We start from the raw sequence: 26,295 nt of genomic DNA on the forward strand, positions 1-26,295 counted from the left end.
GCGATCAGTGCTATAAAAATGCATTGATTACTGTAAAAATGTCACTGGCAGGGAAGGGGTTAACACTAGGGGGCGATCGAGGGTTTAACTGTGTTCCCTGGGAGGTGATTCTAACTGAAGGGGGAGGGGACTGACTAGTGTAAGTGAAGGATCATCGTTCCTAGCTAATAGGAACACACGATCTGTCACTCCTCTCAGAACAGAACAGGGAAGTGTGTTTTTACACACACTCGTCCCTGTTCTGTGTCTCCTGCTCACGATCACTCGTGGCTGGCGGTCATCGCGACCCTCAGCCACGAGCATCGGCACCCCCGCTGTGCAGCTGGCGCGACACGCCTGTTATCCCAACCCTGCGAGCCGACGTATAGCTATGACGGCTCGGGTAGGGGAGCCAACCTGCCACAGTATAACTGCGGCGGCTGGTCGGGAAGCGGTTAAAATCAATTTTTTTTGAAAGTACTAAAAAATATATATGTTTAATTCTATCAACTATTTACACTTTATAATTGTTATGAGTAGGTGTATAAATTGGGGCAGGCTAGAAGGGACCCAGGGGTCCATGAAGCTATTAGGACAGCCATGTGTCCACTACCTTCCAGTGCTTTTGTTTTATTACTCACTTTATTACTTTCTTTATTACTATTCCTATTAGTTGGCTCTACTCCAAGTATTGCTGATTTCTCGTGTCAACTGTTGTTAAAGTGTTACTAAACCCACAACAGTAAAATCAGTGTGTATATGCAGTAAAGCATGCTTGTTATACTCACTGTGGAACCTAAGGGGTTAATCCTCTGCATTGTGTAAAAACGCTGTTTGATCCTATCTTCTCTGATCCTCCCCTTCTTCCACTGCCCCCTGGACAAGTCCGGATAAGACAGAACCTTTGAAGTCAGGCTGCACAAGCTCAGTTTGGTGTGTATTGCTGGGGAGGTTTTTTTTGTTTTCTTGGGAGAGTGCATGTGGTCAGCACAGGGTCAATCAGCACTGTCCAGACATGTTCAGACAGAGGGTCAGGAGCCCTGCAGCCTCATAGGACAGCTCAGTGCAGTATGAAAACTCCTCCTACAAGCTTCACCAGGAACTGATACAAATCACAAGACTGCTATATACTGCTGATGAGAAAAGGTATTTAGCAGTTTATATTTACTAAAATAATTGCATTTCCATGTTCTGTGTACTGTGGGAGACCAGATATAGTGAATGCAGGGTCCTTGGTTTAGTAACACTTAAAAGTGTTTGTTAACCCAAATAAAAAAAAATTCAGATCCTGGTCCCTTAGGACCAGGATCTGATTAAACAGCACAGTGCTTGTGCTATGTAATCTGCCCCCCCTCTAAACTGTAAAAAAAAAACCTCCCTGAAGCTGCCACTTCCTGTATCCCCTCTCTGTACTGACCACAAATATCAGGGCTGCTGAGCCCTGACCACCGTGGTCAGAGTGCGTCTCTCCATTATTCGCAGCTGTCCTCTCTGAAAAACTATTGTAAATGGGTGTTCTGGATCTTTTGGTCCTCCCCTGACATTTATATTTTATTATTTTATGATTTCTATATACTGTATCTGTATAATAAATAATTGTATCGTATAAATATGTAATCATAGCTAATAACATAGCTCAGGCTCGCTTGAGACCTTGCGTATACTCTCATGGTCTGAATATATGAGACTTTTGTTTTCAATTAGATTTCAATTGGCATCAAACGATTATATGGTATTTGGAAAGCCTTAAGGGCAAAATTATAAGGTAAATATTGTTCTAATCTACAGCCATTTCCTAGATGCTGCTCCTCTAGCAGAACAAAACAAGCAGAAACAGACATCCCGAACCTACTCAGGAGAAATAAGAGTAGCACTCAACCTTCATCTCAGCCGTCATTCTGTGTGCTGAGCCAAAGGAGTTTAATCCATTCCATGGTGCTTCATTGCAACAATTAGTCATTATGGAACCTTAATATCCAATAAAATATTCCTAAGGGCTCTTTCACACGGGCAGCCGGTGTGCAGTAGAAACAGGCAGTTGAGCTGTAGTTTTACTGCCCCTCAACGACCCATCTAAATTCTACAAACGCAGCCAGACGGGGCTTTGCTTTGAGGCTGCATAAATTTATGTCAGCTTGTAGAAGTCAACATTAGCACCTCGCTCCTTCACTCCTTCCCGCCAAGCCTATTGTAATATGACGGCCGGACGGAGCCCTATTATCCTGGGAGGACATCACACGCCACACACACGCCCCATGAGCCATGCTCCGGTGTGATCTACAACCCGATGTGTCCACCGGACACAGCAGACGACAGATCACTGTACCGGGCATGTGATCACTGTGGCCAATCACAGCAAATCACATGACAATTGTACACAATGAAGGCTTTGATTCATGCCTTTCATTGTGTACTATTGTGATGAGCTCTGTGATTAGTCACAGTGATTACACTGTGGCCAATCACGGTTAATCACAATAGTAATCACCGAATGAATAGTGTGTATTCAGAAAAAAAAGTTGCTTATAACTGTAAAATTTACAGTTACAGGCAAAAAAATAAATAAATAAACCTGATCACCTCCCTAGAGTAGTACACTATGGTTACACTGAATTTCTCTGGTCACTGTATGTAAAAAAAAAAAAAACTGTAAAAAAAATATAAAAAAATGTTTTTTTTCATACTTTCACAAGTCAGTGAGCCTGATCACCACCAAACCAGTTATATGGTGACATTGTACTGCACTGGTGACAGTATGTAGAAAAAACATGTGAAAAAAACAAAAAAAACATTTTTTCAGTTATTCATTTTCCAAAAAATTGTGACAAAAAAATTACAACTTCAAACAAACTCGCCATCCCTCTTACTTAATACCTTGGACTGTGTACTTTTAAAAAAGGGTTCATTTGGGGGATATTTGTACTGTTCTGGCGTTTTCAGGCCTCAAGAAATGAGATAGGCCTTCAGTACATCAGGTGTGATCAATTTTCAGATGTATACCATAGTTTGTGGACTCTCTAACTCTCCTACAGACTAAATAATATACACTGATGTGGGATTTTTTCACCAAAAAGATTTAGCAGAATACATTTTTTGCTTAAATTTTTGAAGAAAGATTAATTTTTTGCGAAATGTTATAACAGAAATGAAGAAACACGCACTTTTCCTAAAATTTTTGGTCTCTTTTCCATTATTTAGCAACATTTTAAAAAACAGCAGTGATTAAATACCACAGGAAGAAAGCTCTATTTGATGTATGTACAGTGTTGCAAGACCACGCAATTGTCATTCAAAGTGTGACAGTGCTGAAAGCTGCAGGAAGGGGGTAAAAGTGTCCAGTATTGAAGCGATTAAACAAATCACTATTGCATGATTTCCACACTAGACATGATTGATCAAAGCCATGCCCAAGTACGGTCACCCCCCTCCCCCTAAGAAGGAAGAGCAGCTACTGATGAAGCCTGTGCTATAGAGCTGCACGATTTTGGCTAAAATGAGAATCAAGATTTTTTGGCTTAGAATAAAGATCACGATTCTCGCGGCGTAACATCATCTTTCATATTATACAAAAAGATTGGGCTTTACTGTTTAGTTTTTTTTTTTTTTAATTCATTGAAGTGTATTTTTTCCCCCAAAAATGTGTTTGAAAGACCACTGTGCAAATACAGTGTGACATAAAATATTGCAACAATCGCCATTTCATTCCCTAGGGCCTCTGCTAAAAAATATATATATATAATGTTTGGGGGTTCCAAGTAATTTTCTAGAAATAAATACTGATTTTAACTTTGTAAGAAACAAGTGTCAGAAAAAGGTTTAGACTTAAAGTGGTTAAAGTGGATGTAAACTCACAATAAAGAAAAAAAAAATTAAAACCTGCAAGACAAAGGCATTATGAGCTAGTATGCATAGCATACTAGCTCATTATGAAATAGTCACCTTAGATCGAAGCCCCCCGTTGCAGCCCCCGTACAACGCTCCGGGCGGCGATCGGGGGCTCCGGCGCTGTGATGGGAGCCACCGGTAACGGCACACTAGCTGCAATACTCCGGTGCTGTGACGGGAGCCGCCGGTAATGGCACACTAGCTGAAATACTCGCCTTAGATCGAAACCCCCATAGCGGTCCCAGTACACCACTCCGGCCGGCGATCGCGGGCTCCGCTGCTGTGACGGGAGCCGCCGGTAACAGCACATTAGCTGAAATACTCCGGTGCTGAGACGGGAGCCACCGGTAACGGCAGACTAGCTGAAATAATCACCTTAGATCGAAGCCCCCGTAGCGCTCCCCATACACCGCTCCGGCGCTGTGACGGGAGCCGCCGGTAACGGCACATTAGCTGAAATACTCCGGTGCTGAGACAGGAGCCACTGGTAACGGCAGACTAGCTGAAATAATCACCTTAGATCAAAGCCCCCGTAGCGCTCCCCATACACCGCTCCGGCTGGCGATTGCGGGCTCCAGCGCTGTGACGGGAGCCGCCGGTAACGGCACACTAGCTGAAATAATCACCTTAGATTGAAGCCCCCATAGCGCTCCCCATACACCGCTCTGGCTGGGGATTGCGGGCTCCGGCGCTGTGACGGGAGCCGCAGTTAAAGGTACACTAACTGAAGCAACGGCACAAACCGTTGCTTCAGTGCGTATGTGCCAATGACATTGGCACATGCTGATACAGGGGATATCTCTTAAACCGTGCAGGTATCTGGGGTAGCTACAGGTAAGATTTATAATAGGCTTATCTGTAGTAAAAAGTGGTCTGTAAGGGTTTACAACCTTTTTAAACTTCCTTCATTTACACACCAAGTTCATCCCTTTGATGTAAGAAGGAAAAGTTACAATGTATCTAGTTCTCTACTAGCTCTGGCAGACTGCCCAGTTTTTTTCTTTTAGCTGAGCGAGCAGAGAACTCTCTACACTTGTTACATGAATGAATCAGGAAATTCTGCATCGAGATCGTGAGGGGGGTTGAATCGAGATCACCATTTTTTTTAATGATCAATCTTGCAGCACTACTATGCTAACCCAACCACAATCAGAACACACAGTTATTTATTGAATCCACATGGATTGTTTCTTGTTTCTTTAAACCCTGATGGTGAGACCCTGATCAGAGCGTAGCCCCCGAAACGCGTTGGTTTCTGATAGAAACAACATTGGAATAAACATATTTGGACTTGAATATTACGGCGTAGCACTTCAATTTTAGATCTTTTCATCAGAAAGGGAGAGCATGACCAAGACTGGTATGACGAAAGAGAAATGCCAAGGAAAGAGAGAGAGGATAAGAGAAAATAGGAAAAGAAACAGAGAGGGAGAGAAAGAGCGGGTGTGATCTCTCTCTCTCTCTCTAAATTTAAATCTCACCCTTCTCAAACACATGCACTGTACAACCCCGAGGAATAATTATTTACATAGGCTTAGAATAAGCATGACCGTGTGGTTAACATATCGCATGCTACGTACAATTGCAAAATATGAATCTGCTGAGTTATTACATCTATGGCATGTTTATAAATGAGCTAAGTTGTAATATTTAAAAGTGATGAATTCACTGATGGTTTGGGCAATAAAGGCAGCTCAGTGATGGCTGGAGGAACTCGGAGGAGCTGTGAACAGAGAACAAGAGGGTGGCTTTTAAAGCCATCTGAGACTGAAAGGCAGCCAAAGCAGGCTGGTAATATATTAGTCAGTACAGAAGAGGGCGAGAAAATAAAGTGACATTTCCATGTTCTCTTTCTCATCGTCGATTAGAGAGAGTCAGAGGGAACTTGGGTTGGCAGAGAGAGCTAGTGATTTTTTTTTTTCCTTAAAGGGGGTATTCATGTTAAAAAAAAAAAAATGTGAGATTTGATTTTCTGGTATTGTTGTAAATGTGGTCTGAAAGTCATTTTTGGCATGATTTATTCATCTTGCTCATAGGGACTCTGTCAGGCTCTCAGTTCGCCTGCTGGAACCCTAAGGGCTTATTCACACCAGCGACTCAGGGGCGATAGAACCATTGGTCGAGTTGCGTTTTTACCACTCCCAAACCGCTCTACCTTTAGCTGCAGAGGCGGTGTGTACAACTGCTGCAGCAAGAATTTTAGCCCCTACGCTTGCCGAGCACAACCCATTCAAGTAAATGGGGCCACCCTGCAAGTGCCCTGCAATCACATGCAATGCCTGCGGTTGTAGCATGTAAGTGCAGGGTTAAAGCAGGCAGTGGGGAGGCAATACGACACCTTTTCATTGCATTTCAAACGCTCTCTGAAGAGCAAACCGGAAGTGTGAACAAGCCCTGGAATGCTCTACCCCAATCCGTTCGATTTTCTCCTACTTTATCCACTTTCAGACGATCCCTGAAAACTCATCTCTTCAGAGAAGCCTATCTGGCCCCCACCTAACAACTGTACATTTATCTTCTCAATCAGCACATCACCCACAGTTATTACCTCTTGTATCTCTTGACCTTCCCTCTTAGATTGTAAGCTCTAAGGAGCAGGGCCCTCTGATAACTACTGTATTAAAGTGTATTGTATTTGTACTGTCTACCCTCAAGTTGTAAAGCGCTACGTAAACTGTTGGCGCTATATAAATCCTGTATAATAATAATAATTAAAAAAAGCCCTAAAGCTCGGTTCACTCTACTGCAACCTAAAAACCGTGTGACTTACGGTGCGACTTTGCCAGGCGACTTCCTGGCGATATGAGTACTACTTTGAAGCGACTTTAGAAGTGAATTTTGGGCATTCCTAGGTAATTTTCCTGTAATGTTGGATCCAAATCACATCAATATAGATGAGGATCCAACTTGGAGTTCCATTAAAGTCTATGAGCACAAGTCAGATTGAAGTCGCCTTGAAGTAGTACAGGAACCATTTGTAAAGTCACCGACTTCAGTATAAGACAGCTCTGATTGACTAAAATGGGATTTCGCATGTCATGCGACTTGGGGTCTAACAAGTCGAATCCCAAGTCACGGCAGTGTGAACCGAGCCTATAAATAATCCCTGGGTAGTTCTGTGTGTCAATGTTAGAGCTTACCCAGTGTTAATGAACTTTTTCTACTTCCACATGTCAGTGGATTGGCTTGGTGATTGGCCGATCATACCTAGGCATGGGGGATGAAGGGTCACCTGCCCCATAACTGAAAGTACCGAGAGCTTCAACAGATGAACTGAACAGCAGGAGAGAACAGTGATAGAATCATTGGGCAGTAGGGTGAAGGGTGGGGGAGATATTACATAGAAAACTTTCACTTGCTCTTAATGGCCAAAGTCACAGGTTCCTTTTAAAGTAAACTGGTAATGGGAGAAATATATAGGATGTGTGGGGACAAGGTTATCCAGTGCCCAAGGTGTAGATGCCAAATTGCACATGACCAGGGAGAGGAAGTACAAGACTTAATTTCCATCAGGTGCCCATACTGAGGGTGGTCTGCTGCTGCTCTGCATCAAGGGAGGTATTTATCTACAATTGCTCTTTGAAGCCTCGTAGAGCACTGCCCTGTGTTTTAATGCTCAACATTCTATCACAGGGCATCTGCTGCCATTCTGAAGTCCTGGAAACAGGGAGGGGACAATGCAGCTCACCACCCTCCACACACACACACACCCACCACATAAAACTCCGAACCTGGGGCAGCTGCCCTTCCCGTCCCCCCTCCTCCCCCTGTGTATGTGAGCTGCCATTGCTGAGAGCCTTCTAAAACAGTGGCCTGGCCGTCATGCTGATCCAATGGCTTCCATCATTTCTGAGTTGAAGCAAGTATTGTATGTACTATGCAAACTTATTTTTCAAATCTGCATGCTGCCTCCAAGTCACTTATTTATAAAGTATTGAAGTCAGGAACAACCTAGCATCTAGAATTTTCAGGAGTAGCAATTGCAGAGTTTTTTACCTTGTGGTACAGGTGTACTTTGTATATTTACTGGATATACTAGACAACTGTATTTGTAGCAATAAGCCTCATTGCTGTAGAATTGCTGCAGGAAAATCAGCTAACGGTTGGATGTTCTTGGCTGATTACTATTGTTTTCCAGTAAAATAAACCAGAGCCAGGTGCACAGAAATATAACTCCATCTCCTTCATCCATAGGGATAAACATGCACATTCAGCCAATCCAAATGATCATTTATAGAACGGTCTATACATAGCACCATAGTGCTGTTGTCCCCACACTACCCCGCTCTATGCATCAAAGGTTGAAAGTGGAACTAACCCCCAATGACTAAAATTTTATGAAATCTGTAACACGTTAAGGATGAAGTCTCCCACCCAAAATAATTAAAAGTCAGCAGCTTTGTAGCTTTGTACTGTAACTGCTGACTTTTAATAAAAGGACACTTACCTGTCCATGGATTCAACTCCATCCTCACCACTGGTTCTTCACCAGTCTTTGGGTCCTTTGCGCCAGCATGTTTATTAAAGGGAAACCAACTGTGAAGCCCTGTGGCTTCACAGCTAGCTTCCCACTGTGTGTGTGCAAACCACACTGCACTTGTGAATGGTCCTGCAGTCTTCTGGGACCTGAGACATGTTCCAGAAAGGCTACGGGCAAAGAGGGGGGAGCCTAGGTGATCTGGGCGGAAGTGGGAGTGGGTATCAAAACTGGGTACCTGCTCCCCCCCCCCCAAAAAAAAGTTTCCAAAAGTGGAAGAGGATGGGGGGGGGGTAGAAGAGTGGAACTTTCCCTTTTGGATGAACTTCCACTTTAATATAATTTCAAAAGTTGTTTTCAGTACACCATTCATTCAAATAATACCTGGTGATCCTGCCATGACAGTCCTATTATAGAGTTACAATTGTTTCCCAGGTCTGTTCCTTCATTGTCACCCTGTCACATGCTTCCCTACTAAAGACTACAAGTGGCATCATGGCATCAGCAGCATTCAGGTGCAAAAGGTCAAAACAGTATTTTATGAAAAAAATAAAAAAGATAGTTGTACATGACTCATGACTATGTAGCAAACTGCATGTCATTTAGTTAGGGTTTCAGCCTATATAGTTACATAGTATAGTTACATAGTAGGTGAGGTTGAAAAAAGACACAAGTCCAACCTATGTGTGTGATTATATGTCAGTATTACATTGTATATCCCTGTATGTTGCGGTCATTCAGGAGCTTATTTAATAGTTTCTTGAAACTATCGATGCCCCCCCGCTGAGACCACCGCCTGTGGAAGGGAATTCCACATCCTTGCCGCTCTTATTCATTATTAGTTTTGAATGGAGAACAATTAAAGTGATTGTAAAGTCTCGTTTCAAAGAAAAAAAAATAGCAAACATGATATACTTACCTCCTCTGTGCAGTTGCTTTTGCAGAGAGCAGCCCGAATCCTCCTCTTCTCGGGTTCCTCTTTGCTGCTCCTGGCCCCTCCCTCCTATCGATTCTCCCACAGTAGGTAGCTTTCTATGGGGGCACTGCAGCAGAGTCACAGCTCCCTGTGCCCATTCAGACACGGAGTCCCGCCCCAGCCCCGCCCCTCTCTCCCCCGATTGGCTAACTGACTTTGACTGACAGCCGCGGGAACCAATGGCACCAATGCTGTGTCTCAGCCAATTAGGAGGAGTGTCCTGTATGACTTACAAATTTGTGGACATCGCTGGATAGGTAAGTAATTAGAAGGTGCTGCGGAGGCTGCTACACACAAAAGGGTTTTTTATCTTAAAGCATAGAATACATTAAGAAAAAAAAACCTTCTGCCTTTGCAACCCTTTTAAGCAAAACATAAAGATATCGGGGCTGGTTTTTGGATCCAGAAAACTTGATATGTTTATAAAGGCAATGCACAATGTACTCATTCATTTTCTTTTATCAAGTGTTAGGGAACAAACTTATCGACTGAAATTAGGAAAAACAAATTACCACATTATTTGCCCAGGGGCTGTTTTTATCAAGCGTTATGATATCTACAGCAAATGTCAGCACTTAGCCTAATTTACAGCATGTGTTAACTTATTATGCATGTCCGAGGAATTGAAAGGCCTCCCAGCAAACATAAGGGCACTGGCCAACTTCATTTTTGCCTCTAGTTATAGAAAGACACCATCAGACCGGCCAAACATAAAATGTCGCAAGAAGAAAAAAAAACAAAAAAACTTTCCCGACAAAATATCCATGATTATGTTGCGATTCTGAATGCAGATTTTCCCTTTTTAAAGGCTTCCTACTGATGTGTCAAGGTACTTAATAAGAACAAGAGATTCTTTCTGCAACCAATTAGATTCAGCATACATTGTAAGTTTGAATGTGATTTGTAGTTATGAGAATTAGGGAAATTGAGTTGATTTACTAAGGCCCCTTTCACACTGGGGCAGTGGGGGTGTCGGTGGTAAAACAGCGCTATTTTTAGTGCTGCTTTACCGTCGTTTTTGCGGCGGTATTCGGCCGCTAGCGGTGCGGTTTTAACCCCTGATGGCGGCCGAAAAAGAGTTAAAACCGCTCGCATAGCGCGGCTATAGCCACGGTATTGCCGCGGTATAGCCACGCTGCCCCATTGATTTCAATGGGCAGGAGCGGTGAAGGAGCGGTGAATACACCGCTCCTTCACCGCTCCAAAGATGCGGCTTGCAGGAGTTTTTTTCTTCTCCTGTCAGCGCACCGCTTCAGTGTGAAAGCCCTCGGTAGAGGCTGTTTTGGGTCGGTTTGCAGGCGGTATTTTTAGCGCAATAACGCCTGCAAACCGCCCCAGTGTGAAAGGGCTCTAAAGGAAAAGCGGCTGTGGTATGTAAAAAATTGCAAAAAAAAATAATAATATAGCATATACAATAGCACAATGTACACAATGTAATTTAATGTCATTGAAACAGCCTTTTCTTCTCACAACGCTGTAATTTTCTGTCAAATTCAATGCAATATGGCAACCTGGAGGCCTTCCCTACACAGTTGATGTACAGAATACCTTCAAATATGTCATTTCCTGCTTCTGTGATTGACTCACTGATTTTCTTAGAAGTCTGCAAGATAGATAGATAGATAGATAGATAGATAGATAGATAGATAGATAGATAGATAGATAGATAGATAGATAGATAGATAGATAGATAGATAGATAGATAGATAGATAGATAGATAGATAGATAGATAGATAGATAGATAGATAGATAGATAGATAGATAGATAGATAGATAGATAGATAGATAGATAGATAGATAGATAGATAGATAGATAGATAGATAGATAGATAGATAGATAGATAGATAGATAGATAGATAGATAGATAGATAGATAGATAGATAGATAGATAGATAGATAGATAGATAGATAGATAGATAGATAGATAGATAGATAGATAGATAGATAGATAGATAGATAGATAGATAGATAGATAGATAGATAGATAGATAGATAGATAGATAGATAGAAATCAGATTTTAGGCCTCCTCTGCAATACAAATATAAGATTTGGCGAGATACTCCCCAAAGGTTAATCACTTCTAATGGGATGTAGACACTGTAGCCTTCCTCATTAGGACACTGAGTGTGCATCAGCTGAATAAAATGAACCAGTTATTCCCCTTCAGAATGAATATGCAAACAGCTATTTTTTCACAGCAACACGTTAGGAATCTGCTACAACATTTGTTAAAATCCCTGCAATGTACATTGATCACCCAGAGGTAGGGTTGCCACCTGTCTGGGATTTACCCGGACAGTTTGGGTTTTGAATCATGTGTTTCGGGTTTCAGGCGGGCTGAAACCCAGACACATTATTCAGACCAGGCTGTGGCTCCCCATGTAACCAAGATAGTCACACACAAATCTGTTGCCATCCGGGTGCTATGGGTGTCTGTATGGGGGAAGGCTTGGCATCACTGGGGGGGGGGGGGGGGCAGGGTGATGATGTTAGCAATAGCAATTTGGCCACAAACACTGATCGCTGCAGCACGCTATGCGCACCACATGACTACTCTCCTTGGGGCACCCAAAGGTGTCCCAGTCTGCTAAAATGTTCGATTTGGCTAGAAGAAAAGGTGGCAACTCTGCCCAGAGGAGATGTATTTTTTTTTTTTTTACAAACATGGGGTTACTCTTTAAAGAGGAACTGCAGTCTGCTCACATAAATTGTAATAAAAAACATCTTTGCCATTCTGAAGCTTCCCTCCAACCACTTTGCATATTATTTTATATATACTGTGATTCTGTACTTGCCAAATATGCTGCAGAAATCTCCCTCCATTGAGTCTGGCTGCATCCATTTTAACTGTGGGCAGCTGAAGTTGCTGCCTGTTCACTTCCTAGATTTACACAGACACACAGAGGCACACCTCCAGCTCTTCAGCTCTAATTGGCCCTCTTATGACTCATCCCCCTCCCTTCCTGGCAAACTCTCACAAGAGTGAGATAGAGAGCTGTGCATGATGTCATAAGCCTAGGCTTTTTACCAGACAAGAAACAGGAGGTGGGCTGTATAATTTATTTACTGGCAGAAAAAAAAACGTTTTACTATCCAAAGTTAAAACAACAAGTACAGAAGATTTAATAGACGGAAAGATGAAAAAATGACTGAAGGTCCAATTTAATGTAGCTTTACACAGCTTAATTCTCTCTCGTTCAGCAAGCATATACAATTGCCATCTTTTGTTCAGGTTATCAAATGCTTCCCTATAATATTTATTATTTAAAGCGGAGCACCGCTGAAAATTTTTTTTTTTAAAGTCAGCAGCTACAAATACTGCAGCTGCTGACTTTTAAAACATGGACACTTACCTGTCCAGGGCGCCCGCGATGTCGGCACCCGAGGCCGAACCGTCTCTCCGTCCTCGGGTGCTGCCGCCTCCATCTTCGGTAAGGGAATCAGGAAGTGAAGCCGTGCGGCTTCACTTCCCGGTTCCCTACTGCGCATGCGCGAGTCGCGCAGCGCAATACGGATGGTCCCTGCTGCCTCTGGGACCCGTGTGTTTCCCAGCAGGCAGCGGGGAGGGAGCAGGAAGTGGCGTAAATAACCGCAGATTCTGCGGCTATCTATGCCGGAAGTGAGTACAGATACCTGTAATATACAGGTATCTGTACTCCCCTCCCCCCTGAAAGGTGCCAACTGTGTCACCGGAGGGGGGAGGAATCTGATGAGTGGAAGTTCCACTTTTGGGTGGAGCTCCACTTTAATATTTTGTTAAGATACTATGGGGTTGATTTACAAAAACTGGAGAGTGCAAAACCTGGCTCAGCTGTGCATGGTAGCCAATCAGCTTCTAATTTCAGCTTGTTCAATTAAGCTGTGATTTAAAAAAAAAATAGAAGCTGATTGGTTTCTGTGCAGAGCTGCACCACATTTTGCATCAGCCCCAATGTATCTGTAATTTTAATATTCCATACAAACCAGCTTGGGTGTTGGTCCTCGAAAATGACGCAACTTACACATTTTTTAAAGAAACTTAAACAAAATAAATATTTGAACTTTGTTCATGCTGTTTCTTTGGCTTGTTTGAGAAATTCATATTCTTAAACTTTTTTTTCCTACATACACATAGATAACGCTCAGCCTGTTTTGTTTCAAAGCTGCAAAGGGATTTCTCCTGGTGCATGCTGTTTAGTGTAAAGCACTTGTTTGATCATGTGCAATGTTTGAATATGAATCTATCAGGTCATTATAAATATTGTTTTTAAGAGTATATAACAGAAAAAAACATTGATGCGCAAACCTCTCTTTCATGTGTGCCCCTCCCCCTTTACCTGCAATTTTCGCAGCAGCTGGAAGGTGTAGTGACACATAGAAATGAGCAGACCATAAGAAATGGTGTGAGATACCTCCTCAGGCCTTCAGACTGCTATATCAATACTAGGGATGAGCTTCGTGTTCGAGTCGAACCCATGTTCGACTCGAACATCGGCTGTTCGATCGTTCGCCGAATTGCGAACGTTATGGGCCGTTCGCGCTAAATTCGTGTGGCGCGTCACGGCCCATAATTCACTGCGGCATCGCAGTGCATTGCTGGCTGATGATTGGCCAAGCATGCACTATGACCCGCATGCTTGGCCAATCACAGCGCTGTCAGTAGAGAGAGCTGTAATTGGCCAAAGCCAGGGTGGCTTTGGCCAATTACGGCTCAGGGCATTTAGTACACACCCCACACTATATAAGGCCGCCTGCACGGCGGCCCTGTGTAGTGTGTGTTCCGGTGTGCTGAGAGATAGAGAGAGAGAGAGACAGTGTCATTTGATTTGAGTTAGATAGATTAGGCAGAACAGTCAGTCAGTTAGCTGCACTTACAGTGTATTGTGTATATATATGCATCCCAGGTGTTGCATATATATATATACACTGTATTCAGTTTAGCTAGATCCGTTCCTGTTATCTTCTATCTAGACTATTTACATTTAATGCAGTGCGTCCTGCTCACAGTGTTCAGCTAGATCCGTTCCTGTTATCTTCTAGACTATTTACATTTAGTGCAGTGCGTCCTGCTCACAGTGTTCAGCTAGATCCGTTCCTGCTATTTACATTTAGTGCAGTGCGTCCTGCTCACAGTGTTCAGCTAGATCCGTTCCTGTTAAATTCCTACTGACCGGCAGGCTTGTCTGGTTACAGTATATAAAGCTACCTGAAGAAAATTACAGGTGTTCTATTTGATCCTATTAGTACCACGGTCAGGCAGCTAGACTATTTACATTTAGTACAGTGTGTCCTGCTCACAGTGTTCAGCTAGATCCGTTCCTGTTATCTTCCTACTGACAGGCAGGCTTGTCTGGTTACAGTATATAAAGCTACCTGAAGAAAATTACAGGTGTTCTATTTGATCCTATTAGTACCACGGTCAGGCAGCTAGACTATTTACATTTAGTACAGTGCGTCCTGCTCACAGTGTACAGCTAGATCCGTTCCTGTTATCTTCCTACTGACAGGCAGGCTTGTCTGGTTACAGTATATAAAGCTACCTGAAGAAAATTACAGGTGTTCTATTTGATCCTATTAGTACCACGGTCAGGCAGCTAGACTATTTACATTTAGTACAGTGCGTCCTGCTCACAGTGTTCAGCTAGATCCGTTCCTGTTATCTTCCTACTGACAGGCAGGCTTGTCTGGTTACAGTATATAAAGCTACTTGAAGAAAATTACAGGTGTTCTATCCCAGCTTAGTGCAGCTACAGGCCATTAGTATGTCTGGAAGGCCAAGAAGGAGAGGCAGACAGTCACAAGCCAATAAGAGAGGGCAAGCAGGCTCTGTGTCTAGTGCTGGTCGTGGAGACGGTGCATCCTCATCAGCACGTGGCCATGGGACACGCTTGGCCTTTTTTTCGGCAGCTGGCCATGTTGAGCCGCAACATGCGGAAGACTTGGTCGAGTGGATGACCAAGCCGTCCTCATCCTCCTCATCCTCTCTCACCCATGCCCAGGGTGCTTTGTCTGGCAAAGCAGCGGCCTCTTCCCTCAGCTCAATGTCATCAGTGACTCCTTCCCTAGCTCCACCATGTCCTCATGAGGATTCCCTCGAACTGTTTGACCACAGTGTTGGGTACATGCTCCAGGAGGATGCCCAGCGTTTGGAAGGCTCTGATGACGATACTGAGCTCGATGAAGGCAGTAACATGAGCGCGGACAGAGGGGGTGCCCAAGAAGGACAGCAATCTGGCAGTCATGCTCCCCCTGCTGCAGCATACTGCCAGGTTTGCTCCAGTGATGAGGAGGGAGGGGATGATGAGGTCACTGACTCAACGTGGGTGCCTGATAGGAGAGAGGAGGAGGAGGAGGAGGAGGAGGAGGAGGAGGAGGAGGAGGAGGCGGCAGCACATCACCAACGAGGCAGGATGCCCTCCAGGGGCCAGCCTAAGGGCAGCACATTGACTGCATCACACCCCAAAGCTCCACATGTGCAGGGCGCTGCAGTCTCTGCGCGTTATTCAAAAAGTTCTTTGGTGTGGGCCTTTTTTGAGACGAGTGCATCAGATCGCACCGCTGCTATTTGCAACATATGTCTCAAGCGTATCTCGCGTGGCCAAAATATCTCCCGCTTGGGTACCACATGCTTGACCAGACATATGTTGACCTGCCATGCAGTTCGTTGGCAAGCGTATCTAAAAGACCCACACCAAAGAACAAAGAGGATCTCTCCTTGCTCCTCATCAGCTGAGATTTCCAACCCCACTAGACCTTCAGTCCTCTCTGAGACCTGCAGTGAGAGGAATGAAGGTGTAGAATTAGGTGTGTCACAGCCAAGTACTTGTGGGCAATCTGCTTTTGGTACACCGACGTCAGATTGTACCAGGCAAATTTCCCTGCCCCAGCTGCTGCACCGCCGAAAGAAGTTTGCTCCCAGCCATCCACATGCCCAGCGGTTGAATGCTAGCTTGGCAAAATTGCTAGCACTTCAACTGCTGCCTTTTCAGTTGGTAGACTCTGCCCCCTTCCGTGAGTTTGTGGAATGTGCGGTTCCTCAGTGGCAGGTACCCAAACGCCACTTTTTCTCACGGAAGGCGATTCCGGCTCTCTACCGGCATGTGGAAGGCAATGTCCATGCCTCGCTGGACAGGGCGGTCAGCGGTAAGGTGCATATTACCGCTGACTCATGGTCCAGCAGGCATGGACAGGGACGTTACCTAAGTTTCACGGCGCATTGGGTGACTCTGCTGGCAGCTGGGAAGGATGCAGGACAAGGTGCAGTAGTGTTGGAGGTTGTTCCGCCACCACGCCTCCAAAATGCTGATTGTGACACACCTCTCTCCTCCACCCCCTCCTCTTCTTCTTCCTCCATGGCCTCTTCCTCGGAACCAGCGGTGCTCCGTAGGCGTTCAAGGGGCTACGCAAGTACGCAGGCCAAAAGATGCCATGCGGTGCTTGAGCTGGTGTGCTTGGGGGACAGGAGCCACACTGGGGCAGAGGTTCTGTCAGCTCTGCAGGGGCAGGTTCAGAGGTGGTTGACGCCACGCCAACTTAAGGCAGGAATGGTGGTTTGCGACAATGGCACCAACCTCCTCTCTGCCCTCCGACAGGGACAAATGACCCATGTGCCCTGTTTGGCTCACGTCCTTAACTTGGTGGTGCAGCGGTTCTTGGGCAGGTACCCGGGCTTACAGGATGTCCTGAGGCAGGCCAGGAAAGTCTGTGTGCATTTCCGCCGGTCATATAATGCCAGTGCTCGGCTGACGGACCTCCAAAAGGAGTTTAACCTGCCCAAGAACCGCCTAATCTGTGACATGCCCACCAGGTGGAACTCAACGTTGGCCATGCTGCAGCGGCTGCACACGCAGCAGAGGGCCATCAATGAGTACCTGTGCGACTATGGCACCAGGACAGGGTCAGGGGAGCTTGGTTTTTTTTCCCCACGCCAGTGGGCCATGATCAGGGATGCATGCACTGTCCTGTCACCATTCGAGGAGGCCACGAGGATGGTGAGCAGTGACAGTGCATGCATCAGTGACACTGTCCCCCTTGTCCACCTGTTGGAGCACACGCTGCGTGGAATAATGGACAGGGCACTTGAGGCAGAACAGAGGCAGGAAGAGGAGGACTTCCTTAGCTCTCAAGGCCCCCTTTATCCAGACAGTGTTCCTGCGTGCCCGCCGATCACACAGGAAGAGGACGAGGAGGAAGAGGAGGAGGAGGAAGATTGTGTCAGTATGGAGGTGGAGCCTGGCACTCAGCATCAGCAGCAGTCTTTAAGGGATCAGTCCCAAGAAACACATGGACTTGTACGTGGCTGGGAGGAGGTGGCTGCGGACCATGTCGTTCTTAGTGACCCAGAGGACTCCGGACCGAATGCCTCAGCAAACCTACGCTGCATGGCCTCCCTGATCCTGCAAAGCCTGCGTAAGGATCCTCGTATTCGTGGTATCAAGGAGAAGGACCAATACTGGCTGGCAACCCTCCTTGATCCACGTTACAAGGGTAAGGTTGCGGACCTTATCTTGCCATCGCAGAGGGAGCAGAGGATGAAACATCTTCGGGAGGCCTTGCAGAAAGGTCTGTGCAACGCGTTCCCAGAGACTGGGAGGTTACAAACTCCTGTTTCTGGACAACGTGTTGCTGAGGCTTCGGTCAGTCAAAGAAGGAGCGGTGGAGAAGGTGGCCGTCTGACCGATGCGTTCAGACAATTTTTTGGTCCGCAGCCCCAAGGTATGATCGGTTCCAGCAACCATCGCCAGCGTCTGTTTTACATGGTGCAGGAATACCTAGGGGCAAGATCAGACTTGGACACCTTTCCCACCGAAAATCCTCTGGGTTACTGGGTCTTGAGGATGGATCACTGGCCAGAGCTTGCACAGTATGCAATTGAGCTACTGGCCTGTCCTGCATCCAGCGTTCTTTCGGAACGCACATTCAGTGCTGCTGGAGGCGTGGTAACCGATCACAGGGTGCGTCTGTCCACCGACTCGGTCGATCGGCTGACCTTCATAAAAATGAATGAGTCTTGGATCACCACCAGCTACCAAGCACCTGATGCTGATGTAACCAAATAATTTTTTTTGAAATCTCAGATCCCTTCAAAGACTGCCTATGCTGATGCTGAGTGACTATCCCTGAGTAATTATCCTCTTCCTCCTCAATCATCACGCTGATAGCTTGTAAGAACATTTTTGGTTCTGGGCGCCACCACCAGTGCCTAAGGCCCAATTTTTCAGCCCCTGTCTAACAGGGGCGTGTAATTACAATTTTTGATGCAATACTTTGCAGCAGGGCTCGTTCCTGCGTTCCAACTAGAGTGTCTGTGAGGGGTTGCAGTGTTGTGGCACCAGCACCAGTGCCTAAGGCCCAATTTTTCTGCCCCTGTCTAACAGGGGCGTGTAATTACAATTTTTGAAGCAATAATTTGCAGCAGGGCTCGTTCCTGCGTTCCAACTAGAGTGTCTGTGAGGGGTTGCAGTGTTGTGGCACCAGCACCAGTGCCTAAGGCCTAATTTTTCAGCTGCTGTTCAACAGGGGCATGTAATTACAATTCTTGATCTAATATTTCACAGCAGGGCCCTGTGAGGGCTTACAGTGTTGTGGCCACAGCAACACCTAAGGCCCAAATTTCTGCTGAGTATATAGGGCAGGACCCTACTTTCAAACATCTAACTTACAAACGACTCCTACTTGCAAACGGAAGGAGACAACAGGAAGTGAGATGAAATCTACCCCTAGGAAGGGAAATTCTCTCCTGTAAGAGTTAATATGGGAAAACAAGTTCTCCTTTCCACTGATGCTTTCCAATCCTTGTTCCACAAAAAAACCCAAATTTTCAAAAAACATTTTTCATTGGGACAAAAAAGTGAGGTGAAATCTTCTGAAGAGGAGGAAAGACAGCAAAACAAATGTCACAGGGGTGATAACCCTTCCCTATGTTTTCCAAAAAGCTTAGAAAAGATTTTTTGGCTGGAGCTAAACACGTTAAAAATGTTCAAAATTACAAACAGATTCTACTTAACAACAAACCTACAGTCCCTGTCTTGTTTGCACCGCCTGTATACTGCTGTTCAGAGTATATAGGGCCTGGTGGCCCCACACCTTTCCTTATTTTAATTTGGGTGCGGGGTTCCCCTTAATATCCATACAAGACCCAAAGGGACTGGTAATGGACTGGGGGGTACCCATGCCGTTTGTCTCACTGATTTTCATCCATATTGCCATGACCCGACATGACATTAAACCCGCAAGCAGTTTTAAATGAGATTTTTTCCTTTAAAAATGACATTTGGTGCAGGGACTGTTCTAAACATGGGAAACACGCGTCACTTTACAGGCATACTATAGACACCCCCCAGGTACGATATTTAAAGGAATATTTCACTTTTTTTTTTTTACTTTAAGCATCATTAAAATCACTGCTCCCGAAAAAACGGCCGTTTTTAAAAGTTTTTTTTGCATTGATACATGTCCCCTGGGGTAGGACCCGGGTCCCCAAACCCTTTTTAGGACAATACCATGCAAATTAGCCTTTAAAATGAGCACTTTTGATTTCGAACGTTCGAGTCCCATAGACGTCAATGGGGTTCTAACGTTCGTGCGAACTTTCGGTCCGTTCGCGGGTTCTGGTGCGAACCGAACCGGGGGGTGTTCGGCTCATCCCTAATCAATACACTATATTTTAGTGTCCTTCTGTATTTGTATACCTTTGCAGTAATGTATACTTTTTGTTTTGGATTTGTTGAGGAAGAGTTACCATTTCTGTCAGGTTTTTGTTCATGTCTTGGACCTCATTGGGGAGATTCTTTTATACTTGCTGTCCCTATGACACCAGTACAAGAAATGGGGGTAGCTGGTGTCACCATAACCGGGAGAACCAGTAGGCCAGAAGTTCCAGCTCTACTTCACTACTAAAAAATGTGTTTTAGCCTGGACCTCCTTCTAATCCTGACAGCTAGTAGGGGAAATCTCCCCAACTGGGACACAAGGCTTTAGGCTTTCCCCATTATATCAAAAAGCATGAATATACTAGATGAATATACAACCAAAAGAAGTGATGGTATATTCTCCATTGACCCATGATACATCCTCTCTATTCCAGCACCACAACCAACTTCAGTCTCTTTAGTATTCAACACCCCAGGAGTGTTGGATGCCTGTGTTCCCTGCTATGCGCTGGTTCCATCCAACCCCTATGCCACTACTGGACTGGCAATGGGGTTGATGGATAAAGCCACAGTGATATGGGGGACAAAATAATCCAAAACCTCCTGAGGTTTTTAATGCTGAAGAGACTAAGGGAGGTTACATTTCTGGAATGGAGTGAAGGAAAAAGTCACAAGCTATCGGAATGGTGAGTTATCTGAGTCTTATCCTTGTTTAGAGACCAGACAGGGTCTATTGAAGAGAATGCAATCCTTGAGATATGAATGTCTGTAATGTTTACTTTTTGCTTTGTTTCAGAGTATAATCGGGTAGAAGGTGCTTCTATAGTAGATGAAGACTACAGATGTTGGCCATCTTATCATCATGATGGATGTCTTCTTTCTGTGTTTGATCTAAATGAAGCAATAGATGTTTGTGAAAGCCATTCCCAGTGCAAGGCCTTTGTCTGGACCAATCAGACAACATGGACAGGTAATGCACATTTTTATTGTACATTTAATTCTATGAATTATGCCGCGTACACACGATCGGAAATGCGACCAGCAAAAGACCGATGAGAGCTTTTGGTCGGAAAATGCGACCGTGTGTATGCTCCATCTGACTTTTGCTGGCCGAATTCCAGCCAGCAAAAGATTGAGAGCATGTTCTCAATTTTTTGGTCGGAAAAAGTTCCTATCCGAAAATGCGATCGTCTGTAGAAATTCCGACGCGCAAAATTTCTTACGCATGCTCGGAAACAATTCGACGCATGCTCAAAAGCATTGATATTCATTTTCTCGGCTCGTCGTAGTGTTGTACGTCACCGCGTTCTTGACGGTAGAAAGTTCAGCGAACTTTTGTGTGACCGTGTGTATGCAAGGCAAGCTTGAGCGGAATCCCGTCAGAAAAGCCATCATATCTTTTTCCGACGAGAATTCCGATCGTGTGTACACGGCATTAGTGTTTATCACTATTGAATGATTTCAAAAAGCTGGTGCTAAGAAAACCGAGGTAAAAGTGTGGCTGTGGCCCAAAGCAACCATATATCTCCATGCTTCATTTCCCAGTACAGTTAATGTTGGGTAACCATTTCTATAGAGAATTAGACTTAAGGGGTGACTTTTTTAATATCTCAAGAAGAAAAATACTGTGTAATAAATATTTCTTCCCTCAATGGGCTGAATCCATTGGAATTAAAAAAGTATGGTCCCAAATAGTCTGTGTTGTCCATAGCAGAGTTTTTCGACACTCTGAGAAGAAAGGGGAAGAATCTGAATGATTATTATGGAACGTGTAAACTAGCTGATAGATTTCTTCCTTAGACACTGGTGTGAGCAGAACTCAGGAGCCTGATTTGTAGTTACTCCTGCTTCCAAACCTCTAAAGTAGACTGGAGCCCAAACTGAGAACCCTACAGAGAATGATCAGGGGTCCTTTGAATGTGCCTGCTGTGCTTGTGGAGATTTCTGGTGACTAGGCCTATATTTGTTGCAAAACCGCATAGGCCCAAGCCTTGTACCTGCAAGACTTTCTGAAGCTGCACAGATTGCCCACCCACAGATTTGGTTACAGGAATATTGGCAAGTACAACAAGATATTATTTGTAGTAATAATGCACTTGACAACTTACTGTAAGTGCCGGTTATCATTTCTAGCCTATAATTGAAAGCAATATCCACCAGCCCCACTTGTAGAGCTCAATGAATGTAGCCACAGAAGTCTGACCTGACAACCCCTTCTTACAAATGCGTCTAGGCAGGTGATTGTTTAAGCTGTGATACCACCAGGGGCAGAAGTGTAAGCATTAGGACCTGCATCAAAGGGGTCTGGACAGAGTCGATATCTTTAGTTTGAGATGCTTCTGAAGTCATTTAGAGTTAATTGATAGGTGTATTTGACCTGCAGTTGACATCCTTCTGAGCTGCATTTGATCTGCTTCAAGAGGGTTTTACCTTCCCATAGACTAGTATGGGAATGCTAAATCCGGTTAAAACTTACAAAAGCCCATTGACTTAGGCTCTTATTGTGCTTTGACTGTGATAAAATATCTGCTCTTCTGTGTCTGATGGAGTGAAGCTATACTCTTGGGCATGGCATATGCTGGAACCTATGGTTCTTTGATAACTGGAGGTCTGCACATTGCTCTATGTTTTTTTTAAAAACATTCATACATTTGATTTACACTGTAATGAAGAAATCTTTCTAAGACATGAAAAAAAGCAAGAGTGAACCATCTGCAGATAAAAAGGTGAGAATTCCTTTGTGTCACTGAATAAGTCAATGACTTAGATTCAGCCATGCAGATGGTGCCCAGTTCAACAGTCATTAGATCAGTCAGAAGTATCTGGGGAGGAAAAACATACAACGCTCTAGTGAAAGATAGGCCAAAATGAATGTGGAAGTGAGGAAGGATGGATGGTGTAATTGAGACTAAGCAGACAGCCAGCAATTCTCGGCTCCTCCGTACAAAAAAGCTGTTATATATATGCAGTACACAGAAGAATAGAATCTGGCTTGGTAAATAGCAATCAGGAGAATAAAAATGAAAATGTGCCGTGAAATCAAATTAGGTGATTTAAAAAGTATTTATTTTTCATGTTTTATTCAATTATGATTTAAATACCGTACTAACTATACTAGACATCTCAGAGGCTAGGTCTGTAAAGAAATACCTTTGTAAAAACATTTTAAAAATGTATATATATATATATATATATATATATAACAAACACATATATATTTACAGATAACTTTGCCATGTTTCCATGTCTGATTTTGTAATAATCTGTGCTTAATGTTATAGCTATCATATAGATCTAAATGTGGAGTGGAAAACCATGGCCCTGATTCATCAATTTTCCAACAATACCAAGGGTGCCCTAAAGTGCATCTAAGTCATGCAAGCCATAAGCATGTCATTAAGCCCACATTCACATTGGGACATGTCACATCGCATGCCAAATCGCCGGCTGTTGCTGGCAATGGCACCGTTCGAATCGGCGCTTCACCAATTCCCAAAAGTAGTTCCTGTACTACTTTTGGTGACGTTTGGGGGGCGATTTGAATAGACATCTGTGCAGGAACCCGCACAGATGTCTGTCAAATTGCCCCCGAAGTCGGACTGCATTGCTGGTTTGAAATCGTGCGAGTTCAGCTGAACTCGTGCGATTTCTAACCCGCAGCAGTGTGAACCTAGGTTCAAGCATGCCTTAAGTGCAACTGCCACTTAATGAATCAGAGCTAAAGATATAATTAGGCACATCAAAGGTCCATCAGTTAGAAGAAATCAAGCAGCTTACGTTACACATTAGTACACTGGTAATTGTGCTGTAAGTGAGACAAAACGTAGTTAACTATTAAAGGGGTTGTAAACCCTTGTGTTTTTTCACAATCTTCTGACACTGACTAGACCCCCCATTTTACTCACCTGAGCCTGTTCGATCCCATGGCGGACACACGCTCTACCTCTCTGCCTGGGGTTCTCGGCTTTTGATTGGATGGATTGATAGTAGTGCAGCCATTGGCTCCTGCTGCTGTCAATCAAATCAAATTCAAATCCAAGTACATATAATGCGGCAGGTCAGCTCTTTTGCACGAAACGACGTACCTGTACATCATTTTGTGCAATAGCCAGCGGGGGAGCGCTGATTGGCCATCAGCGGATCCGGCGGACGCGATGTCCGCCAGCCACCCAGGATCACTACCCATAGAGACTGGACGGCGGTCTGCCGATTTAAACAAGGCAGATCGCCGTCCTGTCAGGCATGAACAGAGAGATCTTGTGTTCCTGCTCATACAGTGAGTCCATCTCCCACACAATAAGAAATCACCCCCTAATGACACACTTAACCATTTGATCTCCCTTGGTGTTAACCCCTTCCCTGACAGTGTCATTAGTACAGTAACAGTGCATATTTTTAGCACTGATCATTGTAATAATGTCACTGGTTCCCAAAAAAAGTGTAAAAAGTGTCAGTTAGGTGTCTGATCTGTCCGCCACAATATTGCAGTCCTGCTAAAAATCACTGATCCCTGCCATTACTAGTAAAAAAAATTATAAATAGAAATGTCATAAAAATAGTTCATAGTTTGTAGACGCTATAACTTTTGCGCAAACCAATCAATATACACTTATTGGGATTTTTTTTTACCAAAAATATGTAGCAGATTACATATTGACCTAAATTGATGAAGAAATTTGTTTTTTTTTTAATTTTTTTAAACAACAGTTTAAAACAACAGTTTTCAATTCACCCTAAGGTGCGCTTTATGCTTGCTAAAGTCATCTCTTGTTTAGCATGGCGTAAGTGTTCTCTCAATAAAAAGTCTAAATAACAGCTTTGAGCCCATACCAGTGAGTACAGTAAATTTTAAGATGTGAGGTCCCCGAAATGCATTGGCTATAGCACTCATCATAATTTGGGAACAAAACCTATTTTTGGGTTGACTATCTGAAATGTTAAATCTAACATTTCAGTGTGCAGCTTCGATCTTCAGACTCAGATATTACTGCTACTTGGTGAATCAGGGCTAACGACAGCTAAAGCTGGTGGTCCAAGTTGCATGCGTACACTTAAGGCCTTTAGAATAATAATTCCTAAGAGCTGCTGACGAAAAAAATCTATCGTTTTTGTTTCTTTAAAAAACAATATTTTTTCTTTTCGTTTTGCTTCTGTAGGTCGACAACTTGTCTTCTTCAAAGCTGGCTCAAGAAATCTCACCCCTGACCAAAATAAAGTTATATATCTAAAGATGACAGATTGACGGACACTTTTCTTAGGAGGAGAAACGTTTGATCAAGGTGTGATGTGGCTTTATTTGGAGGAGAAAATGCACTAATAATCATTCTAATTTCTAGAGTGCGATACATTTTTACCTTAATTGCCCGGGTGGATGTGCAATAAATCAGCAAATTTTTTATGTGACTCAAAAAAAGCAAAAAAAAAAAAAAAAAAAGAAAAAAAGAAAAAGTTAATGTGATACACTGTGAGAAAGGAATATATTGAATAACGTGGTGAATTGCGCAGCGGAACTCAGCAGTGACATTGAAGGATTGGTACCAGCGCGGCAATGTCAGCAAACTGTCGGCTTTACAATCGGAAGGACTGTTCTAAACATTGCACTGGTGATTTTTATGCAGTGTTATTATTTACAGGGATGAGAAGGTGATTATTTGTTGTGTTGTATTATTTGTTACTTTAATCTTAAATTATATTTTCATCATTGTAATGCATCTTAAAAAGCAAAGTGCCCGTTCACACCTCACGTGCTGTGGTAACACTATATATGGTATGTCATTTATTTTAAGCGGCACCTCAATGTGTATACACAACACAGGTAATTAGGTAGGGGGGGACCCTGTAGTCAAAATACTTGGCACTATCCCCATATAAATTGATAATTAGAAGGTAGGTCCCCACATCTCCTCAAGTAGAGGAGAAAATGGGAAAAAGGGTAACTTTTAGGTGCCAAAGAAAAAGTGCTACATAAATAAACTATATTTTAAAAGTTTTATTTATACAAAAATCATTAAAAAAATGTATATAATCAAGACATATTAAATAGTAAAGTCAAAACATATTATATGACCATTCCGTGCAGACAATGCGTGGACTGATGCAGATGGTACAATGGATCAACACGTTTCGCTCCAAATTAAGGACTTCTTCAGGATCCTCGTTTCAATTTTGATAAATCAAATAACTTAACTGCAGATCAACAGAATGTGACCCATTGAGTGTGCTTCAACAGAACACAGTCTAGGCAGAAAGATATGTGTGCATAGACAATTTAAAATGCTCCTTAAGGCCAAACAAGGATTAGCCAGTCAAAAAAAAATAAAAAAATGGAGACATCCCAGGTTCCA

General features: G+C 43.7%; 1 protein-coding gene across 1 annotated transcript in view; it reads left to right on the plus strand.

The window, feature by feature from the left end:
- The window catches only part of PKDCC (protein kinase domain containing, cytoplasmic), a 93,020-nt gene extending 67,510 nt beyond the window's left edge, over nt 1-25,510 (plus strand). The window contains exons 6-7 of the mRNA XM_073628443.1: nt 20,748-20,921; nt 25,108-25,510. Of these exons, the coding sequence (XP_073484544.1) occupies nt 20,748-20,921; nt 25,108-25,193 (260 nt within the window). The 3' untranslated portion in view covers nt 25,194-25,510. The remainder of the gene's footprint in view (nt 1-20,747; nt 20,922-25,107) is intronic.
- Nucleotides 25,511-26,295: the final 785 nt, after the last annotated feature.

The sequence above is a fragment of the Aquarana catesbeiana genome, linkage group LG04 (genome assembly GCF_042186555.1).
Source record: "Aquarana catesbeiana isolate 2022-GZ linkage group LG04, ASM4218655v1, whole genome shotgun sequence".
NCBI classification, from domain to species: domain Eukaryota; kingdom Metazoa; phylum Chordata; class Amphibia; order Anura; family Ranidae; genus Aquarana; species Aquarana catesbeiana.